This window comes from Carassius auratus, chromosome 3, assembly GCF_003368295.1.
Source record: "Carassius auratus strain Wakin chromosome 3, ASM336829v1, whole genome shotgun sequence".
Lineage (NCBI taxonomy): Eukaryota > Metazoa > Chordata > Actinopteri > Cypriniformes > Cyprinidae > Carassius > Carassius auratus.
In genome coordinates this window covers 8204986-8222554 of record NC_039245.1, presented here as the reverse complement: position 1 = coordinate 8222554, position 17569 = coordinate 8204986, and the positions used below count along the sequence as shown (strand labels likewise).

Genomic DNA, 17569 nt, shown 5'->3' with positions numbered 1-17569 from the left:
AGGATGTTTAAATAAAGTTCTCTTTATTGATAATTGTCTTTCAAAAAAAGACCCTAAAAAGACACATAGTAAGCAAAGAATTTCAAAGCTTTAGCTGTGATCCATCTACAAAAAAAGTAAAAAGTTCCAACATGATCGTTTGTTTTAAATCACTGGACCTCTAAATGGAAATTATGCACCTGTGACAAACTCTCTCTACCTCATGTTTTCTCTGCACATCCATTCTCCCTGCGTGTGTGTGTATATACACATGTATCACATCTCACTCAGACTGGCTCTCTAACTAATGCAGTTCCGTGTTTTAAACAATGCAGGGAACATAAACAGTGATGGGGCTTGTCCCACCCCCTTTGACCCCTCTGTCTGTCTCAGTCTTCCCTAGAGCCTGGCTGGGCGTTTACACGGAGGCTTTGTCAGAGGCTCCCTAAAGAAGAGACAGGTGGAGAGATGGGGCAATGAGTGATGGAGGGGGAGGGAAGGATGGGTGGGTGGGAAAACAAACACAAAGAGCGTAACAAACATAACCGACACACACACACGCAGTCTCGTATATAAACACACATTTGTAAAGTTACATGAGGAAAAAAAAATGAAAAGGAGGAGAAAAGGACTTCAACCCTGGGTACTGTTTTGCTTTACAGCCGTTTGGAGATGGAAAGAAAGAAGGGAGGTAGAGAAAGAGAGTGGAGTCAGATCAGGGAATTTTGGGTGAGAGGATCTTCATCCAGCGGGTGTTATTTCTTGGCTTTTCCACCCTTGGCTGAATTTCGCGGTGGGGTGACTGGACGTCCTGAGCCCATTCCACCCCCTCCACCATAGTATAGCTTCTTATCGGCTGGCTTAAGGATCTGAAAGAAAGAGGACGAGAGTAAGCAACAGCGCACTACAGCAAAAAGACTGCTAAATATAGACATGTCTGCCCACAGAGAGAGAGCACTTCAATACATATAGTGAGCAAAGCAGAAGCTCCGTTTCAAAACCTAGCGAGCTGCCTAACTGACCAATTTAACACGAGGCACTCCACTCACAACTGACAACATATGCTAATGTGAAACTGTTGAAAATGTCAAATTCAAAAAGAATAAAAACTTTTTTTTTTTTTTTTTTTTAATTCTTCATAAACACTTTTCAGTAGCGGATAATTTAAAATGTAAAATAATAATAAAAAAAGTCCAAAGACCCCCCCCCCCCCAACAATAAGCTCTATTGCAGTATATTAGGGAGTTTCTTAAACAGCAAGGTTTTTTTTTTTAACCATTGTTTGGCAAATTTTTACATGCAAAATCTAATTATTTCAAGGGAAATTCCCAAATTATTTCCTCCAAAAAATATTTTCCTATAATTACAAAATGCAATTATTTAAAAACCTTGTTACAATCTAGACAGCGATTTTTGTGCCTATGAAATGTTACTGCACATTTAGAGTGAGTAATCTTACAAGGCAGCATGATTAAGGAGCTTAGCTTTTTTGGATCTGTAATGAGAGAAAGCCCATAACTTTTAAAAGCATCTGCAGGCAGCATAGTAGCTTTCTGAAACGGAACAATAGAGTCACTGTAGAGAACAAACATTCAGAAAATTATTTAATGCAAATCTAAAGATGAAGTTGGCCAGACCTGTTCCATCCAAGTATATTTTATGCATTTGCAGAGGAACAGAAAAGCCTTGTAATAAAGGTCAAAGTAAAAGAGAGGGAGGAAAATGACAGCTCTTCTCTTACCTGGAAGGAACACATGAGTGTCTCATCCACACTCATCATGGCCCCGGCGTTATCAAACTCGCCACAGTAGTTAGGAGCGGAGAACAGGGTGACTAACTGTCTCTTCGCGAAAAACTCATAACCATCCTCCACGACCTGAACAAGATGATAGCATCACATCTTTTATGCTGCAATGATCTGTGGAGACATTCCTACCACCGCAGAGCATAAACTAACCTGATGTGCCCTGCATATTAGGTCCATGTCATGTTTGTGAAGGAATTTGGCCACCACGTCAGCACCAAAGGTGAAGGACACGCCACGGTCATTCTCTCCCCAACCCAGCACGTCTTTGTCGGGGTCGGCCCACAGCAGGTCACACAGCAGCCCCTGGTCAGGTACATCTGTGGGCCGCATGACACGCCGCACCTGCTCCATTGACTGCAGGTCTGGAGAGAGGCCTGGAGCAGAAAACAATTCGTTATGTTTCACAGAGCACTTCCAGGGACAAACTTGTTTGTTTTTTATTTTGCAATCAGCATCCAGATGCTGTAAGATGCAAAACAACACAAGAAATGGCACCACATCTATAAAATAGAACATCATATACTAACAAGATGTCTTTCATCAGCATTAATGTAAAAAACTAAAAAAATTATTATATTTTTTAAGTTTTAGGTTTCATAATTAAGAAAAGGTTTATTATAAAAATGAAGCACAAATAATAAATAGAAAAGTGTTATATTTCTTGCATCAATACATGTCTGAACGTGAATGTTTGTGGTTTAGTATGTCAAATGTTAATTTAGGAGATTCTTTAAAAGAATATAGCTTAATTTTTGGTCAATCAGACTGCACTACATTTCCTGCATTGTTTTTGAGTGCAGACAGTAAGACAACTCAATTCAATTCAGACTTCACATTCAAAACTCAAATATTTCTTCTGCTGTGGCTGTGGCATTGCAGGAAATGCTGGTTATCGTTCTCCTTTCCCCCCTATATACATTTATGACATCAGTAAACAGGAAATCCGCATGCGAGTGGAGAAATTTGAATGTGCTTTTGCGCTACAATAATGGGCTCTCAACATTTGACATTAAAATAACACCATACTAGGGTTGCAGGCTTATCGGCTGACTGACATGAGATTAACCCCTTAGGTATAGAAGTTTGGTACGGAACAACAGACAAGAGGTTTTTTTTCGATACTCAATGGTATAGAGGCAATTCGGTCGGTGCCTAGAAAGTATCGCTCTCAATACCCAGGCCTAATATTATTTGTCTCTATAAGATGCATTTGGTTGAGTTACGCTGCAGTAAAGTGCTTTATTGTAGCCCTACTATGGTGATTTTCTCTTCAGCCCATAGAGCAAGAAATGAAATATTATTAACTATGAATGGAACTGTCATATACTGAACATTATGAGAACACTATTTTAATAAAATGCTGTGAATTTTTAGAGTTTAGTTACTGTGTTTTGCAGGAATTGTGTGAGATTATACCAAAATCTTATTTCACGTTATGAGAAATTTTATTTCACATTAAGGATATATATTTTAGATAGAACTATTTTTATTATTTATATTGTTACACTCCTAGTGAACACCACAAATTTAAGCTGCTTGAAGTAATAGAAATAACCTCAACATTTTTAAATGAGCACTCCTTCTGGACCTTTGTTTACAGTCGTCCACATTTACAGCATTCATTCGCTAACCAGAGTAATTATTTTAAGGATATGATGACTGATTGTATCACAAAAAAAATAAAAATCAATTAAAGTTCATTTCCAGAGTAGATTACTCCCAAGTCTTCTGCAAAAACACACTACAGTTCAAATGAAGTGTAAACTAAACCCTGTCTTTTTACCAGGACTCTAGTATGTCCCCTGTTGTGTCCCTGAATTTGTGCCAATCAAAAGAGCCAAGCTTAATGGTCACCCAGTGATACATCTATGAACAGCTATATTTTCACTTCTCCAGGAAAACTGCAAAGTCAATAGAGGGGTTATAACAGAGCATTAAAATTGCCATGGGGACAGAAGACCTCTGCCTGCACTCTTACCTCCATGGCAACAGAAGATCTTCTCGTCTACAATGGCAGCCACAGGTAAACAGTTGAAACAGTCTGTGAAAGTCTTCCACAGCTTAATGTTATACCGTCGCTTACCTGAAGAGATTGGGGGAAAAAATCCTTATTACCATTCAAAACTGAAATGGGTATATGGAAAGGTGTCATAAGTGGTAATGTAGTTGTTAGAGATCGAATTCAGTTTTTATACTAATACTAACACTCATCATAGAAGCCATATATACGGTTAATAGAGGCGCATTCATGGTTGCCACGCAGCAGGAAGAAGTTTTCAGGATATTTGACTTTGTAGGCCAACAGGAGGCAGATGGTCTCTAGAGACTGTTTCCCTCTGTCCACATAGTCTCCAAGAAACAAGTAGTTACTCTCAGGAGGAAAGCCGCCATACTCAAAGAGACGAAGAAGGTCATAATACTGACCATGAACATCACCTGCACAGAAAAAAAAAAAAAAAGTTTAATCTAAAACGTTCCACAAATTAGGACACAAATTCTTTTTTTATCTTCCAGGTTTCTACAAAGGTGGGAACCTAATAAACATACATACCGCAGATCTTAAGTGGTGCTTCCAGCTCCAGTAGAATTGGCTGGCTGAGGAAAATTTCCCGAGATTTGAGACAGAGGCCACGGATTTCACTCTCTGTCAGCTGTACGTTCTTGCCTGGCCTGGATCCTTTAACTGAGAAAACACAAACAAACAGAAGGTACAAACTGAGAATAGCAGCAAATAAGCCAAGCAAAAAAGCAAATGTGCCAGATTAGAACCGGCTCTCAGAAGATAAGTGCTTAAGAAATCTAGGAGGAAGATCTAGAAGATGATAAACTCTACTCAAGAGGCTCTCTGAAAAGATGGGAAGTACGGACTAGTGACACACAGACGTCAGTGCACTTAAACACCATATCATGTGTCTCTACTCAAGCTTGCACGCCAACTGCGTTTGACTCGCCAAAGGAATTTACAGAATTTAGCAGGTTTAAGCATTTCTTGGCATTTGTCAAATGCACACAAGCACAATACAGTGTAAAGAGCTCTCCTGGCCAGTTTTGAAGATTACGTGCAACTGAACTTCAGACAGAATATTCTTGGAAAAAAGGAAAACATAGGTCAACAGATTCTGTCCTCCTCATTGCAGTCTCTTAAAAAAAACACCACCACATAAGTTGAGCTCCAAAGAGATTTGCTGCAGCACTGTAATAGGAGGCTTGCAGGGTCCAAACAGACTGTCATCGCACACAACGCAGACCTCAAACATGCCCTTTTAGACTGGGTGCATGACATGCTGTTCTGGGGTTTAGCTGGCAGCAGCAGATGAAAGAAAGAGCACAGGATGTATCTGGAGAGGAGAAATATTGCAGTCTCTTTGCACAGGGCTGTAAATGACGTATCCGAGGTCACACTGGCCATACAACAGAAGTGACACATCCGTGTATGGGATGTTCAGAAAGGAAAGATAAAAGACCCAGAGGCAGCCCCACGGTTGCTGGGTTTTTAAATATACATTTCACATGGCTGGCTTCAGGCAAGAATTATAGTACTGAGCGTATCCTGGTGACTCACATAATCGGGCATTTATGCAAGGATTATTTGAGAGATAGCTTATTTGTGCAAATTCACAAAATCGAACCATCCAGCCTACACATCTAAATAAATGTTTAAAGCATGAGGTTTCACACAGACTAACCAAGGACACATAAACGGTCAGCAAAGAGAGAAAAAAAAAAAAATGACATCACAATGCCCACTTCAAACAAACCGAATAATGCTTCTGCCAAAACAATTTCACCGCGCAGAGAAAAAAGGCTGGAAAAGAGAGCATGCATCTCTACCAATTTAAATCAGCACCACAGAAGAGGTCTCATTTAACATGAAGGTCCACAGAGAGAAACAGCTGGCTGCCTGATGTTCAACCACCTGAGTACACATTTACATCACAGTCCTTCAGAGTGCAGAATACTAAATATATGTATGCAGTTTGTCGTGTTAGCAAAATGTACAAACCTGATAATGCTCAAACTTCATAATTTTTAATATCAATTTTCATACGCAAGCAACAACTGGTTTATTTTTACTAATATAGTAGTGAACACTCATTCAATTAAAATGTGAAATATTGATATATACTGAGAACGTAAATTACAGCAATCGCCATTCATCAAGGCAGGAAACAGTCAAGTTGTGCATTTGCCCATTCATACATGTACATTACCATTCAAAAGTTCAGGGTCCATCAGATTAAGAAATTCAGTTTTATTCATCAAGGATGCATTAAATTGGTCAAAAGCAATCATAAAAAGACATTTATAATGTTACAAACGACCTCCAATTCCAATAAATGCTGTTCTTTTGAACTTTATCAATTAAATCAAATGCAGCATTTAAGCAAATAAGCATGTGATGTCACTCTTAATCTACACTTATGATCCTGCAGAAAGGGGTACACTGAAAAAAATAACTCGTAGGATTTACTTAATCTTTGTAACAATTTGCACTAACAATTTTAAATACATTTTAAGTATTTAACCAAGTAAAATCTACTTAACTATGTTAGCAAAGGAATTAAATAAATCGAACATGGCCAATTAAGAGTTTGAGGAGTAATATCTATTTATTTATTTAGTTAAATCCAGTACATTTCCCTCAGTTACGGCTTATCAAATTTACTTTAACAAGGTGACACTCAAAAACAACCATGCTATTAAAGCATGTGTTTCACTTGCAAACATGCAAGCAAACAAATAGACAGCTTGTTATCCTTCAATGTTAATATGTCCACTCAATATAATTATTTCCTGAATGAACACAGAGAGCTCGATACATGGTAGACCATACACAATGATGATAACAATCAGTGAATAGTGTCGGGAGTATAAATGGATCATTTCGAGTAGAAAATGAACTCCACGTTACAAAATAGTACATTTTATGTAGTATATACTTCACCATAAAATCATTTTTATCAGTGTACACAGATTAAAATTATTTTACTTTACTTGTAGTATTTATAAGTAAATACTACATAAAAACAAATGTAATTCTACATTAATTTAGTTAAGGCAAGAATAAAATATATATATATATATATATATATATATATATATATATATATATATATATATATATATATATAGTACTCAATTTAAGCTGGTAGAAACACAAGTTTAAACTTAAATATATTTTACTTGGAATTGTTTGTTATGTACAAGGATTCTTTAAGTATCAAAGTTATGATTCCATATTTGCCATCATGCATTAGGGCATGAATAAATAAAACGGTTACATTTTTCACTGTTTTCAAGTTATATTTACACTTTTATAGTAACTTACCATCTTGTGACATCTGGACTCAAAAAATCATACTCAAACACCATTCGTATGGTGTACCAATTAGTGATGTGCCCGTGTTCATTTGGGAAATAAATATATTGAGTGGGCATATTATCTTGAAAGAAGAACGATCTGTCTAATTGCTTACTTCCAGATTATTTAATTCAATAATCAAGTTTTACTTCAAATGTGTGTGTGAAAACTTGCAAAAAAAAAAAAAAAAGAAAAATTAAGTAAATCTTATTTATTGTTTTATTCCGTGCACTGCCGTAAATTACTGTTATTTAATAGTTATTTTTTTAAAGGGAATTAACATTACTTACGTAAAATGTAAAAACAGAGCCAAAGTTCACAAGTAAATATAACTTTAAAAAATATATATAAAGCTACTGATAATAATGTTTAGGCTTTTACTTGTCAAATTTCTGCAACTTAACTAGCCTTTTCTGAGTGAGAATTGTTTACAAGCTTTTTATTTTTTTATGTAAATTCTACTCCACATTTTTTTCAGTGTATATTGTAATGTACATGGTGCTGGAAAGTATTGTTACTTTGCCTTTATTTCAATGTAGACTTCGTGCTGGATTACTAGTGTGTTTGACATCCATACTATGCTATTGATTTGTAGATAAGCTGTATATTTATATTGTCTCAGGTTTATTATTTGTCCACACTGATGATAATGGATAATTGTTTGGTTACTACCGCACTGTCACGGACAGTCTATAAGCTCTTTTACACATACAGACTTTTACGGAAAATTACCAGCAAATTGCCATAAAGAGATCATGTGTGAACAGGATCTTTTAAAAAAAAACACCGGTAAATTCATTCCGACAATTTACCGGTATGAGTTGTTGTAACATTACCAGTAAATTGCCGGAATTCGGCTGTGTGTGAACGCAGAAGGAAAATTACTGGTGTGAGCACGTACGAGTTCAGAACACTGTGACGTAAGATGCCTACTCTGGGCCAATCATAACAATGTGACGCATTCATTCGTCACATACAAAATTATATGTGAATTATGTGTGTAAACACGCACTGTTTAAGAAAATAAAAGTCATCCAACTGGAGCGACAGTGAAATTAAAGCGCTTATCCTTATCCGGGCGGATGAAGAAATTTGTCATCATCTGAGAGGAACTGTTAGTGATGCAGTAACGTATGATAAAATAACAAACTGTTAACCATCTCCGAGAGTCAGATCATCAATAAACTGAAAACATTGTGTCTTAAATATCTAAAAAATAAACGACCATCACAAAAATTGTTTTTGAAGTAAACCACCATTCGGCCAGCTTGGTGGTTTTTTACTATTTCCCCGTCACATTCACGGTAATTACTTTTGCCGGTGCTTTGCGCCATCTTTTGAACTCATTTTGAACGCATTTGATCGCAGAACTGTTCAGCTGTGCTGACGGCATATAGACTTTTTGATATGAATTTGGATCAGCATAGGCAACATTTGTGAATGCATTTTCTGCAATGTTGCACGTCTTACAGGCTGTGATTTACAATCACAACTTCATTGTGCTACTAAAAAAATTGGTCAGCTCCTGACAGTATAGTATAGTATAGTATATATATATATTTTTTTTTATTTTTTTTCAATGAATGTAATAAATTAGATATCATAATATTTAGGCTATAATAGTTTATTATAAAGCTGGTTGGATTTGTATCTGTGACATAATATGAAATGATATGCGTGCAGCTCGTGAGTCTTGCACTTGGACCATATTGCGGCCCGGTGAAAAAAAAGGTTGAGAACCACTGCTCTAAACAGTGGCTTGAATTCAGAGGAACCCCAAACTAGCGTCTCAGAGGACGCGTGCGATTAAGCACGTTGAGTCAGTCTGCCAACATTGACTGAGGAATCAACGTTTTTTAGCTGCAGGTAGCTGCCTACAGATGCGACAACAAGCAACATTTTATCTCCTATAGTTCATGATTTTGGTGTGTAATCTGTAAAAAAAGCAGTTGCATAAATGCTAAAGTTTGAAAACATCAACAAAAATACTGACCGCATATACCACCTCCATGTTTACAAATACAAGCGCAGCTGTTTAGAGGCTAATGACGTCACAGAATTTACTGGTATTTTGGAATGTATGTGTGAATGGTGCTTTTCCGGGAAAAAGATGGAATGTCGTTGACCGTGAACAGCGCATTTTTGAATTTACCAGTAAAGTTGTTCTCGCAATTCTATGGCAATTGAAAGGGTGTGAAAGGGGCTTATGTTTTGCATCCAAGTCACCTGGGAAGCTTTCACGTTCTGTCTTGTCCTATAAAGGAAAGACAATAAACCGAATTTGACTTCCATATCGTGGACCAACCACTTCGCCTTTTGGTAACCAATAACTGATGTGAAATACCACAGCTTCGTTTTAATAGAGAACTTTTAAAAAACAAATCAGATGACGCACACCAAAGGTATAGTCTACCAGTTAGGTGGGGTCACATAAAAGAAGACCGTTAAGGTCACAGGCAGCAGACAAGTGACCTGAGGGTCTGGACAGTGACTTGAAGTCCTTCGGCTCAGCCAGTGAAAAGTGGGTATAAATAGGATCCTGCCGCTTGTCCCTTTAAACCCAGATTAAGGCCGGCTAATGCCCTAACAGCACTTGCTCTAAAGTTAGTCATGGGGCCAATAAGCATCACAGAGATTAGACCCAACACAAGGGTGAGGCTGGACCTATGACAAACAAGCAAATAAACTACTCAAACGATAACCAGTAGGTGTGCTAAATTCCATAAATAAGTATAAAAGGTAGTGCAGGGAACAGTTCAACCTCCCACAAAAATGGGGGTGTACTTGGTTGATAAACAATCAAATAAACCACTTGAACAGTAGCTAGTAGGTGTGTTACACTTCTCAAACATCAAAAGAGAACACAGTGCAGAGAACAACAAAGGCAATTAATCAAATTTATCTACAAGTGTATATCTAGCTGTGTCACGCTAATGTGAAATACATGAAATGCACGTGCTCATCACATGGACATCCATGTGTTTTCCTTCAAATGCTTCAGGTTCTCAGAGGTGATTTAAATCCAATGAAGGCAATGAGATAGAGGGACAATCTGAGAAGAAAACAACATTTACGTGACACCACAACAGAAAGACAAATGTTAGCAGATGCTGGGTAAACAGTACACAGCAAAACAATAAAGGAAACAATCTGTGTGCAAAAGCTTCCTTTATGTCACCTGCAATCAGTACAATTGATTTTCCACTGGTTGGCCACTAAAGCTTCAGGCACAACAAGTGCTGCAATACAGAACAGAATGAACCGAAAGGATCTAGACTTAAAAGCTGGAATCTCGAAACATTCCACAGAACAAGCATTGCGATCCGGATAACAAAAGGTTACTACCTGTGAGAATATGCACTGCTGTGTTAATTGAAAGAAAGGATTAAATGTAACTTCATGTAATTATTACTAACCTACAGGCATGGTGTAACCCAAGTACACTAGAACATTTTGGTTAACAGGACACTCCAATTGTAATTCGTTCACCGTACTGCACTTGCAGAGCCGGCCCAAAGCATAAGTGAACTAATGGCTCATTTCCACTGAGCGTTACAGTACAGTTCAGTTCAGTACAGTATGATACGGTACGGGTAACCCTGATCAGGCTTGCGTTTCCACTGCCAATAGTACCCTTACTTGGTTGGTGTGGTGTATGCCGGAAAGTAGCGATCACCGAAGAACAGCAACAATAAGCACAACTCTGCCTCTTTTTGTTAAATGTTAGTTTTAATTAACAATAATAGCCATTCTAAAATTAAGTTAAATATATAAAGTTTAACATAACGTTGTGCTCAGCCTAAACAATATGATCAGAAATGGAGACATGAGACAAACAATGAATGCCTGTCAAATATAGTCAACCCAAAACTAATTGCATCAATCACTACAGAGACATCAGAGGCAACAGCACATGTCAGAAGGACTAGCCAAGCTAATGCTGCTCTCGGTGGATCCATTAGCACTGAGCGCCTGGTGATCGCCTGGAGCTCTGAAATTGGCATAGTAAATTTTCAAATATCTTTACAAATAAATTGCAGATTTGTGTTTAAAACAATTACATTCTTGCCTGAAAACCTCTTAAAATTACATTTCATGACACATTAACAGTAATATTTAGAAAATTAGGCGGGTTTTTGGGCAATAACGTTTCACAAGTCCACAATTACAGACAAAATAATGCATGTTGAGAAATGGCTATCTGTAATGGCAAGATGTTCAAAAGCCCCTCAATTTTTTTTTTTTAAATAAAAAAAATAAAAAGAGAACGCTTTTTCTCACTTCAAAGGGTTTTTAGCCTGAATAAAATGCTAGTAGTAGGACTATAAAATGGTTAGTTCCATGCAGAAACTTGTGAATTATTCTTGTTGTGGCATCACCATTTAGTGACATCATTGAATGCTCGGGAAAACATCAGCGGCGGTCTCAGCAACTTTTAATTGTTGTTTTGAATCCAGCGATTATTTATTTAATAATTGTAAGCTACAATTATGAAAAGCATAGTATAAAAGCCTTTTTTTATTAGAGAAATAATATGTTAGCTGGAATATGTTACATGATGACCATGCTTTTGGATGCTGTTCGAGTCCATATAGCCTACATTTATGCGGCCTTGTTCTGGTTTGCCGGTCGGTCACAAATTTCCACAAATTCAACAATATTTAGTCACTTTGTCTTTAACTAAATCCTCACTATCTAACCCTCTAATTTCACAGGTTTATTTGATTGTCTTTCACTTAATGACTGTTTTCGCATCTCTTACTGTGGTAAACATGCAGGAAGGGAAATTAAATTTAATGATCAAGAATTCTCTCGTTTATTAATTTGTTCACTTATTTCAGTTAAATCATGGGTTAAGGAACAAAATTAAAGAAACGTGTACAGTTGCCACAAATTAATAAGTTGTATGAATGAATTAACAAGTTGTCCTGGGTCCTGCAGCCCTGCAAGGCACACGATATGAAACAATTATCTGATGTAATGACTTAGTTACTACATTTCTATTGCTTTCCATGTGGAGGAACTTTGTGTTGTTTCTATCTTAATGCACATTTAAAAGTTTAAATCACATTTTTAAAAAAAGCTTAATTTGTACATTGGGAATGCGTGATGATGCGTTTATATGCCGTCACCACCACTTACAGTCGTTCGCACGAGTTTTGCGCATATCGATAGCTTTAATCAATTGAATCTCTTATCGACAATTAATCGATCATCGATAATTCATTGACATCCCTGATATCTACATGTAATCTATATCGGTGTAATTTGAAGAGCAGCATCTAATAAATAAGCCCCTTACGAGAATCAGGACTTTGGACTGAGGCATCAAGCACTGAGGGAGAAAAGGACAGCAGGATCACATGAGGAGATATAAATACAACTATTATCAGGATTGCTTGTTTATTTTATTTTTTTACTGAGATTTGCAGAAGAAAAAAAAAGGTTTACACAGCTAAGTAGCCAACAGGTACCAAAGTCAAAAGGTAAAAGGTCCAGTGTATGTGGAAATCCCTTTATTTTGTAGGTCCTTGGTGTGACAATATTTAGAAAGTGTGTGTGTGTTTGTGTGGTTCTCTCTCCCTTCTTACATATGAAAAGTTCTGGAAAAAAATACATTAAATTTCTTGCCAAGTTAATAAAGTTTATTTTCTGTTCAGCAGCTCAAAAAAATGACCCATGCACCAGCATCAGTGATTACCATGTCTGAACCTCACATCTACTCAACCAAGGCCCACACAACATTTGTAAATGCATGTAATTTTGTAGAATAGATTAAAGCATTATAAAGCCATAAATATTCACTAAACTAATACACAAGAAGTGAAGATTTGTGTACATTTTATGAATGACAAATTATGTGGAAACTACAAGGGCTTCTACGGGCTCAGATGCCGTGTCGGGCTGTGGGCACAACTTCCTTTGCAACAGAAACAGCTGGAAAGATGGTACATAGTTTAGTAGGCCTAAAGCATTCCTGTTATGCAACACGCATGCTTGATGTGATTCAGATATTTGATAAACTGCTAGCTTAGTTTTATTAAGCCCATCTGTGCTATGCTTCTCAATGTTTACCCTCAGTAGACACTAGTAAGCATTAAGTACAAAAGACAGATCCACTGCAGCTACAGGGAAAATAAGCAAAAACACGTTTTCAGTGTCTTTCTGTAAGGCTATATCCTTAATCCAAACTTTAATCATTTATTAACACAACTATGCTGTATATTTCGTTTCTGTAAATAGTATATTTCCACTTAGTAGACTTCAAATTGCAAATCATATTACAGAAAAATGACTCTTCTTGAAGGACATTAGAGTGATGAAAGGGCTTCCAAAACTATGAAACAGTGGCACCATCTAATATGACATTATGCTGTAAATTAGCCTGGATCTACGCTGTCTGCAGGACTATGCAATTAAATCTTTCCAGTAAAGTCCCTGAACAGGTAATAAAACCAAACCAGTAATTATCATCATCATCTAACATACAACAAACAGCACTCTCAGGAAATCCTAAGGACTAAAGCATTTACAATCAGTGCAACTGTAAATCGCTAAATGTTCGTTTTCATACAGAAGAAGAAGTGTTTAAATTCAGACTCTCCTCAGCAGCTTTGAAACAAATCAGGGTTTATTCCATGTTGCGAGGGCCTCTCTTGTGAAGATCACTTCCACTAACTACATCCTCATTAGCGGAGTAATCCTATTGCTGCCGGTTTTAATTAGGCACAGGACTTCCCCTGCTAAAGTGGAAAGTAAACAAACAGCAACTGTGAACTGGACAGAGAAAATCACTTCAAGCACACCAGTAGCCATTGAATGAAAAACTCTCCGAATTTCCGCTCATGACCTCACAATAATGAGAATATGAAAAAACAGAGCATGTAATTTTCAACTATAACTGCTTGTGTTGTGATAGCTATAAAACTCTCGAAAAGAGTTTTAGTAAATTGGTGTAGACTGGTTGGCTAGCAACTGCTAATTCGCTCCACTTCCCCGGCTCTTTTCGGGACAGAAAATATGCTTCCAATTTTTCTGTAACACGACACAAATTCAATACAAACACATAAATAAATGTATTTACTGATTTCGCAAGTTTCATCTGAGAACAACAGTCAATAATTAAAAGATGTGCAGAGAAGTTCTCACCTTCCAGGAGACGCTGTATTATGGAGTCGATGTTTAATTTGTCCGGCTCCGCCATTTTAGTGGATTTTGTCGGGTTTATTCAAACAGATCGAGTCCGCCGTTTACTGTTGTCTTGGTGATTCGTCAAAAAATAAGGCCTCAGTCTGAACAAGCAAAGCGTATAAAAGATATTTTATGGGAATGTGTATTTACTGGCTATATTTCCTTTGTCGTTTGGTTGATCGCTAGCTGCTAACACTGTTAGCCTGAGGACGCTAACTATTGCCTACCCGCATTTAAACACCAGGAAACGGTTACTATGTACCCCTTCGCTTCTTATTTCGATTCTCTTAATGTCCCACGGACATCCAAATTATCCAGACTGACCCTATTTTCCGTATCCTCACAACCCCCTTTCTCCCATCGTCTACGGAACTTAAAAAAAGGATCGTGTTGTTCAGGAGCAAAATCAACGGAGGTTGATAGGACCCGCCTCCGCTGGTAGATGATTGGCTTACTTCTCACATTTGAAACGACGGTGTGGTCACTCATTGGTTAGTTTTCACATACATCTTATTTCCAAAGCCATGACGTCAATAATGTGAAAATGGAGAGAGCGGGTGAAGGGGGTATGTTCACGTACGTGCTATGAAATTATTGGCACTTATAATGTAATTTAGGTTTAGGGACTATAGCATTATTATAAATAATAGCTCAAGGCCACATTAGTAAACCGAGTCGCTCACGTTGTCATTAACATTAATTGTTTTATGGCAGGTTTGTTCATATTTTCCTTACAGGGAAATTGTCTAACACACCAGCGCCCTCTGTAGACGTCACAGAACATCGCACCTTCCTTTACTTGAGAGAGTTTGCCTACCTTTTCCAAGTATCCCAGAGTGCAGTCTGGACGATGGGGCGGGGCGACACGTTGGGGCGGAGCCCAACGTGTGTGTATGTGTGTGTGTGTCGTGTGTGTAACAAATTGTCACCAGTCTCTGAACGTCACCAATAAAATTCTGAACATTCCCTTGGCCCCTACGAAAATTTACTATGGTTCTGCTACAGTAACTATAGTAAAACTATGGTGTTTTTATAATTACAGCTCACAGTAATTAATGTGCCAACAAATATTTTTACTACAATAAATCCATGGTTACTTTTTGCAAGGAAGGAACTATACAGGTTCTAAAGAACTTGCCCAAAAACACTTGTTACTTTCTGTTATTTGTTTTCTGAACTGCACTACTGAAAACCTCATTAATCCTCACAATCCTGACACAACTAAATTAAGAATCCATTATGAGCAACGCATAGCAAATGATGTTATCATCAAATATGAGAAACCTTAAAGAATGATAGACTGATGTAAATGACTGAAACCTGTTGTCATGCACGTGTTTTCCATTGCTTTTTTATTAAAACATTATACAGTGCAAAGTTTAACTTTAAATTACATCAATTAATAATCAAAACCAGTTGATCTCAGCCCATTCTCTATTTCCCTTCAATGAATTTAACACACAAATGTGTTTCATGCCGCAAAAAAAAAAAAAAAAAACAGTCCTTGGAACAAAATCCTGTGTAAACAAAAGCTCAGAAGATCACCACGCCGGTCTCTTCCCTGTACCCTGGTGGGTTAAACTTGAAAAGGGCTCTGCACTGCAAGCATTCCTTGATGCAGTACATCCGTCTGAACTCGTTCCGGTCAGGAGACAGGAGGACAATTCTTCCAGTTGGCCACAACTTATAGTGTAAAGACAAAATACATGAAAGATAATAATAATAATAATAATACAAAAAAAGTTTAACAGCCTTCTACTACAAAACTCAATTGGAGAATGAGCATTAAACGGGGAAATCTTACTCTCTAGCCAGGCAAACTGTGCCGCTTTCCGAAAAACTTCGGAGCACATCCCTAAACCATCTGCAAACCAGAGAAAGGGTCAAATATGCAGAGTCACCCGCCGACAAAATAACTTCCCTGAGGATTTCCAGTGGAAGCTGTTGAATCAAAAACATACATAGGTTTATTTATATATGTATATAAAAGTTATTAAACATTATATAAACACTGAATACAGACAACCTTGCTTTAAACAAACTCTCAATAAAAACTCTATAGATTGTTGTCACAACTGCATACTCATTCTTTTATAATAACACTAATAAAATGTTAATATATACAGTACTGTGCAGAAGTATTAGTGTTAGTATTTTCACATTGAAAAAAAAACTGTTTTAAGCCAATTATTTATATCTTTTGCTGTTGTGTGTCAGTAGGATATATTAGTTTACATTTCCACACATTCATTTTGCCATTAATTGTAATAATCCAGTGAGATATTTGTATATATTTGTATGCATGATCCACATGAAGATCTTTTACATTGAATATAAATATTTCTATCTTATATGGTGAACAAAATCCACATTAGATCGCAAACAGAAGTTATTTAAAAAACTTGCTGCTGTCTGAAAATCAAGCTGAAATGTTTTTAAATGTCTTTGATGCTGATGTTAACTGATAGTTATATATTAAATAATCCACAGTATTGACCAATATAGTACTTGTACATAATACCAATTTCACATCTTAACAACTATGTAGCTGTAATAACTAAAATACCTCTGCATGTACACACATATGTAATTATTAGTTCTTAATGAATGTATGTGCACAAATAACCTGCTTTGCTGGACTCTGCCTGAAGACATGGTGAATGGTGAAGTTCCTCCCCTCAGTAGTTGAGCTCTAAAAGAACAAATGTCAAGACGTAGGTATATTGCTAGATATAGTACAGAGTAATGTTTCATGTAGCAACATTCAAACAGCTACATACATTTGCGGAGTAAAGCTGTCCAGGAGAACAGAACACCACCACCTCCTGATCATGTCATCCTGAAAAATAATAATATAATATACATAATATACACACAAAAATCATGCATGTCTGTTCAAATAACTTGACAAATGTGATGCCATACCTCTGTAAAATCGAACCTATGAACTAAAGCCATGTACAGAGTGTACTGTTACAATCCACAAAGAACAATAAAATGAGCAATTTATAACAATTATTAACAATAATTATTCTTATTATTCTAATTATCTGGACGCCCCATCGTCCAGACTGAGAGTGCAGAGTGCACTCCCAGAGTGCAGTCTGGACGATGGGGCGGGGCGACACTTCGAGGCGGAGCACGTGTCGCCCCGCCCATATTTGTTTTCCCCGCCTTTGACATTTTCCTCCGAGCCAGCAGGGGGCAGTTTGCGTTGAAACAAACAGAAC

The 17569-nt window shown here is 37.2% G+C and overlaps 1 protein-coding gene across 1 annotated transcript; it reads right to left on the bottom strand.

The window, feature by feature from the left end:
- Positions 1-14774, bottom strand: LOC113046385 (serine/threonine-protein phosphatase alpha-2 isoform-like). Its single transcript, XM_026207251.1, has 7 exons — positions 14298-14774; positions 4338-4469; positions 3992-4222; positions 3765-3869; positions 1937-2160; positions 1721-1855; positions 1-848 (listed from the first exon to the last, which is right to left on the bottom strand). Exons 1-7 carry the CDS (start codon positions 14350-14352, stop codon positions 735-737), a joined length of 996 nt encoding a protein of 331 aa, XP_026063036.1. The 5' UTR covers positions 14353-14774; the 3' UTR covers positions 1-734.
- Between the last annotated feature and the right edge of the window lie 2795 nt (positions 14775-17569).

Excerpts from the sequence above, each read along its gene's own strand:
- LOC113046385 (XM_026207251.1), bottom strand. The coding sequence starts at position 14,352 with ATGGCGGAGCCGGACAAATTAAACATCGACTCCATAATACAGCGTCTC. Across the intron at positions 4,470-14,297 it reads AATACAGCGTCTCCTGGAAG|TTAAAGGATCCAGGCCAGGC; the intron begins GTGAGAACTTCT and ends GTGTTTTCTCAG. Across the intron at positions 849-1,720 it reads CACTCATGTGTTCCTTCCAG|ATCCTTAAGCCAGCCGATAA; the intron begins GTAAGAGAAGAG and ends TCTTTCTTTCAG.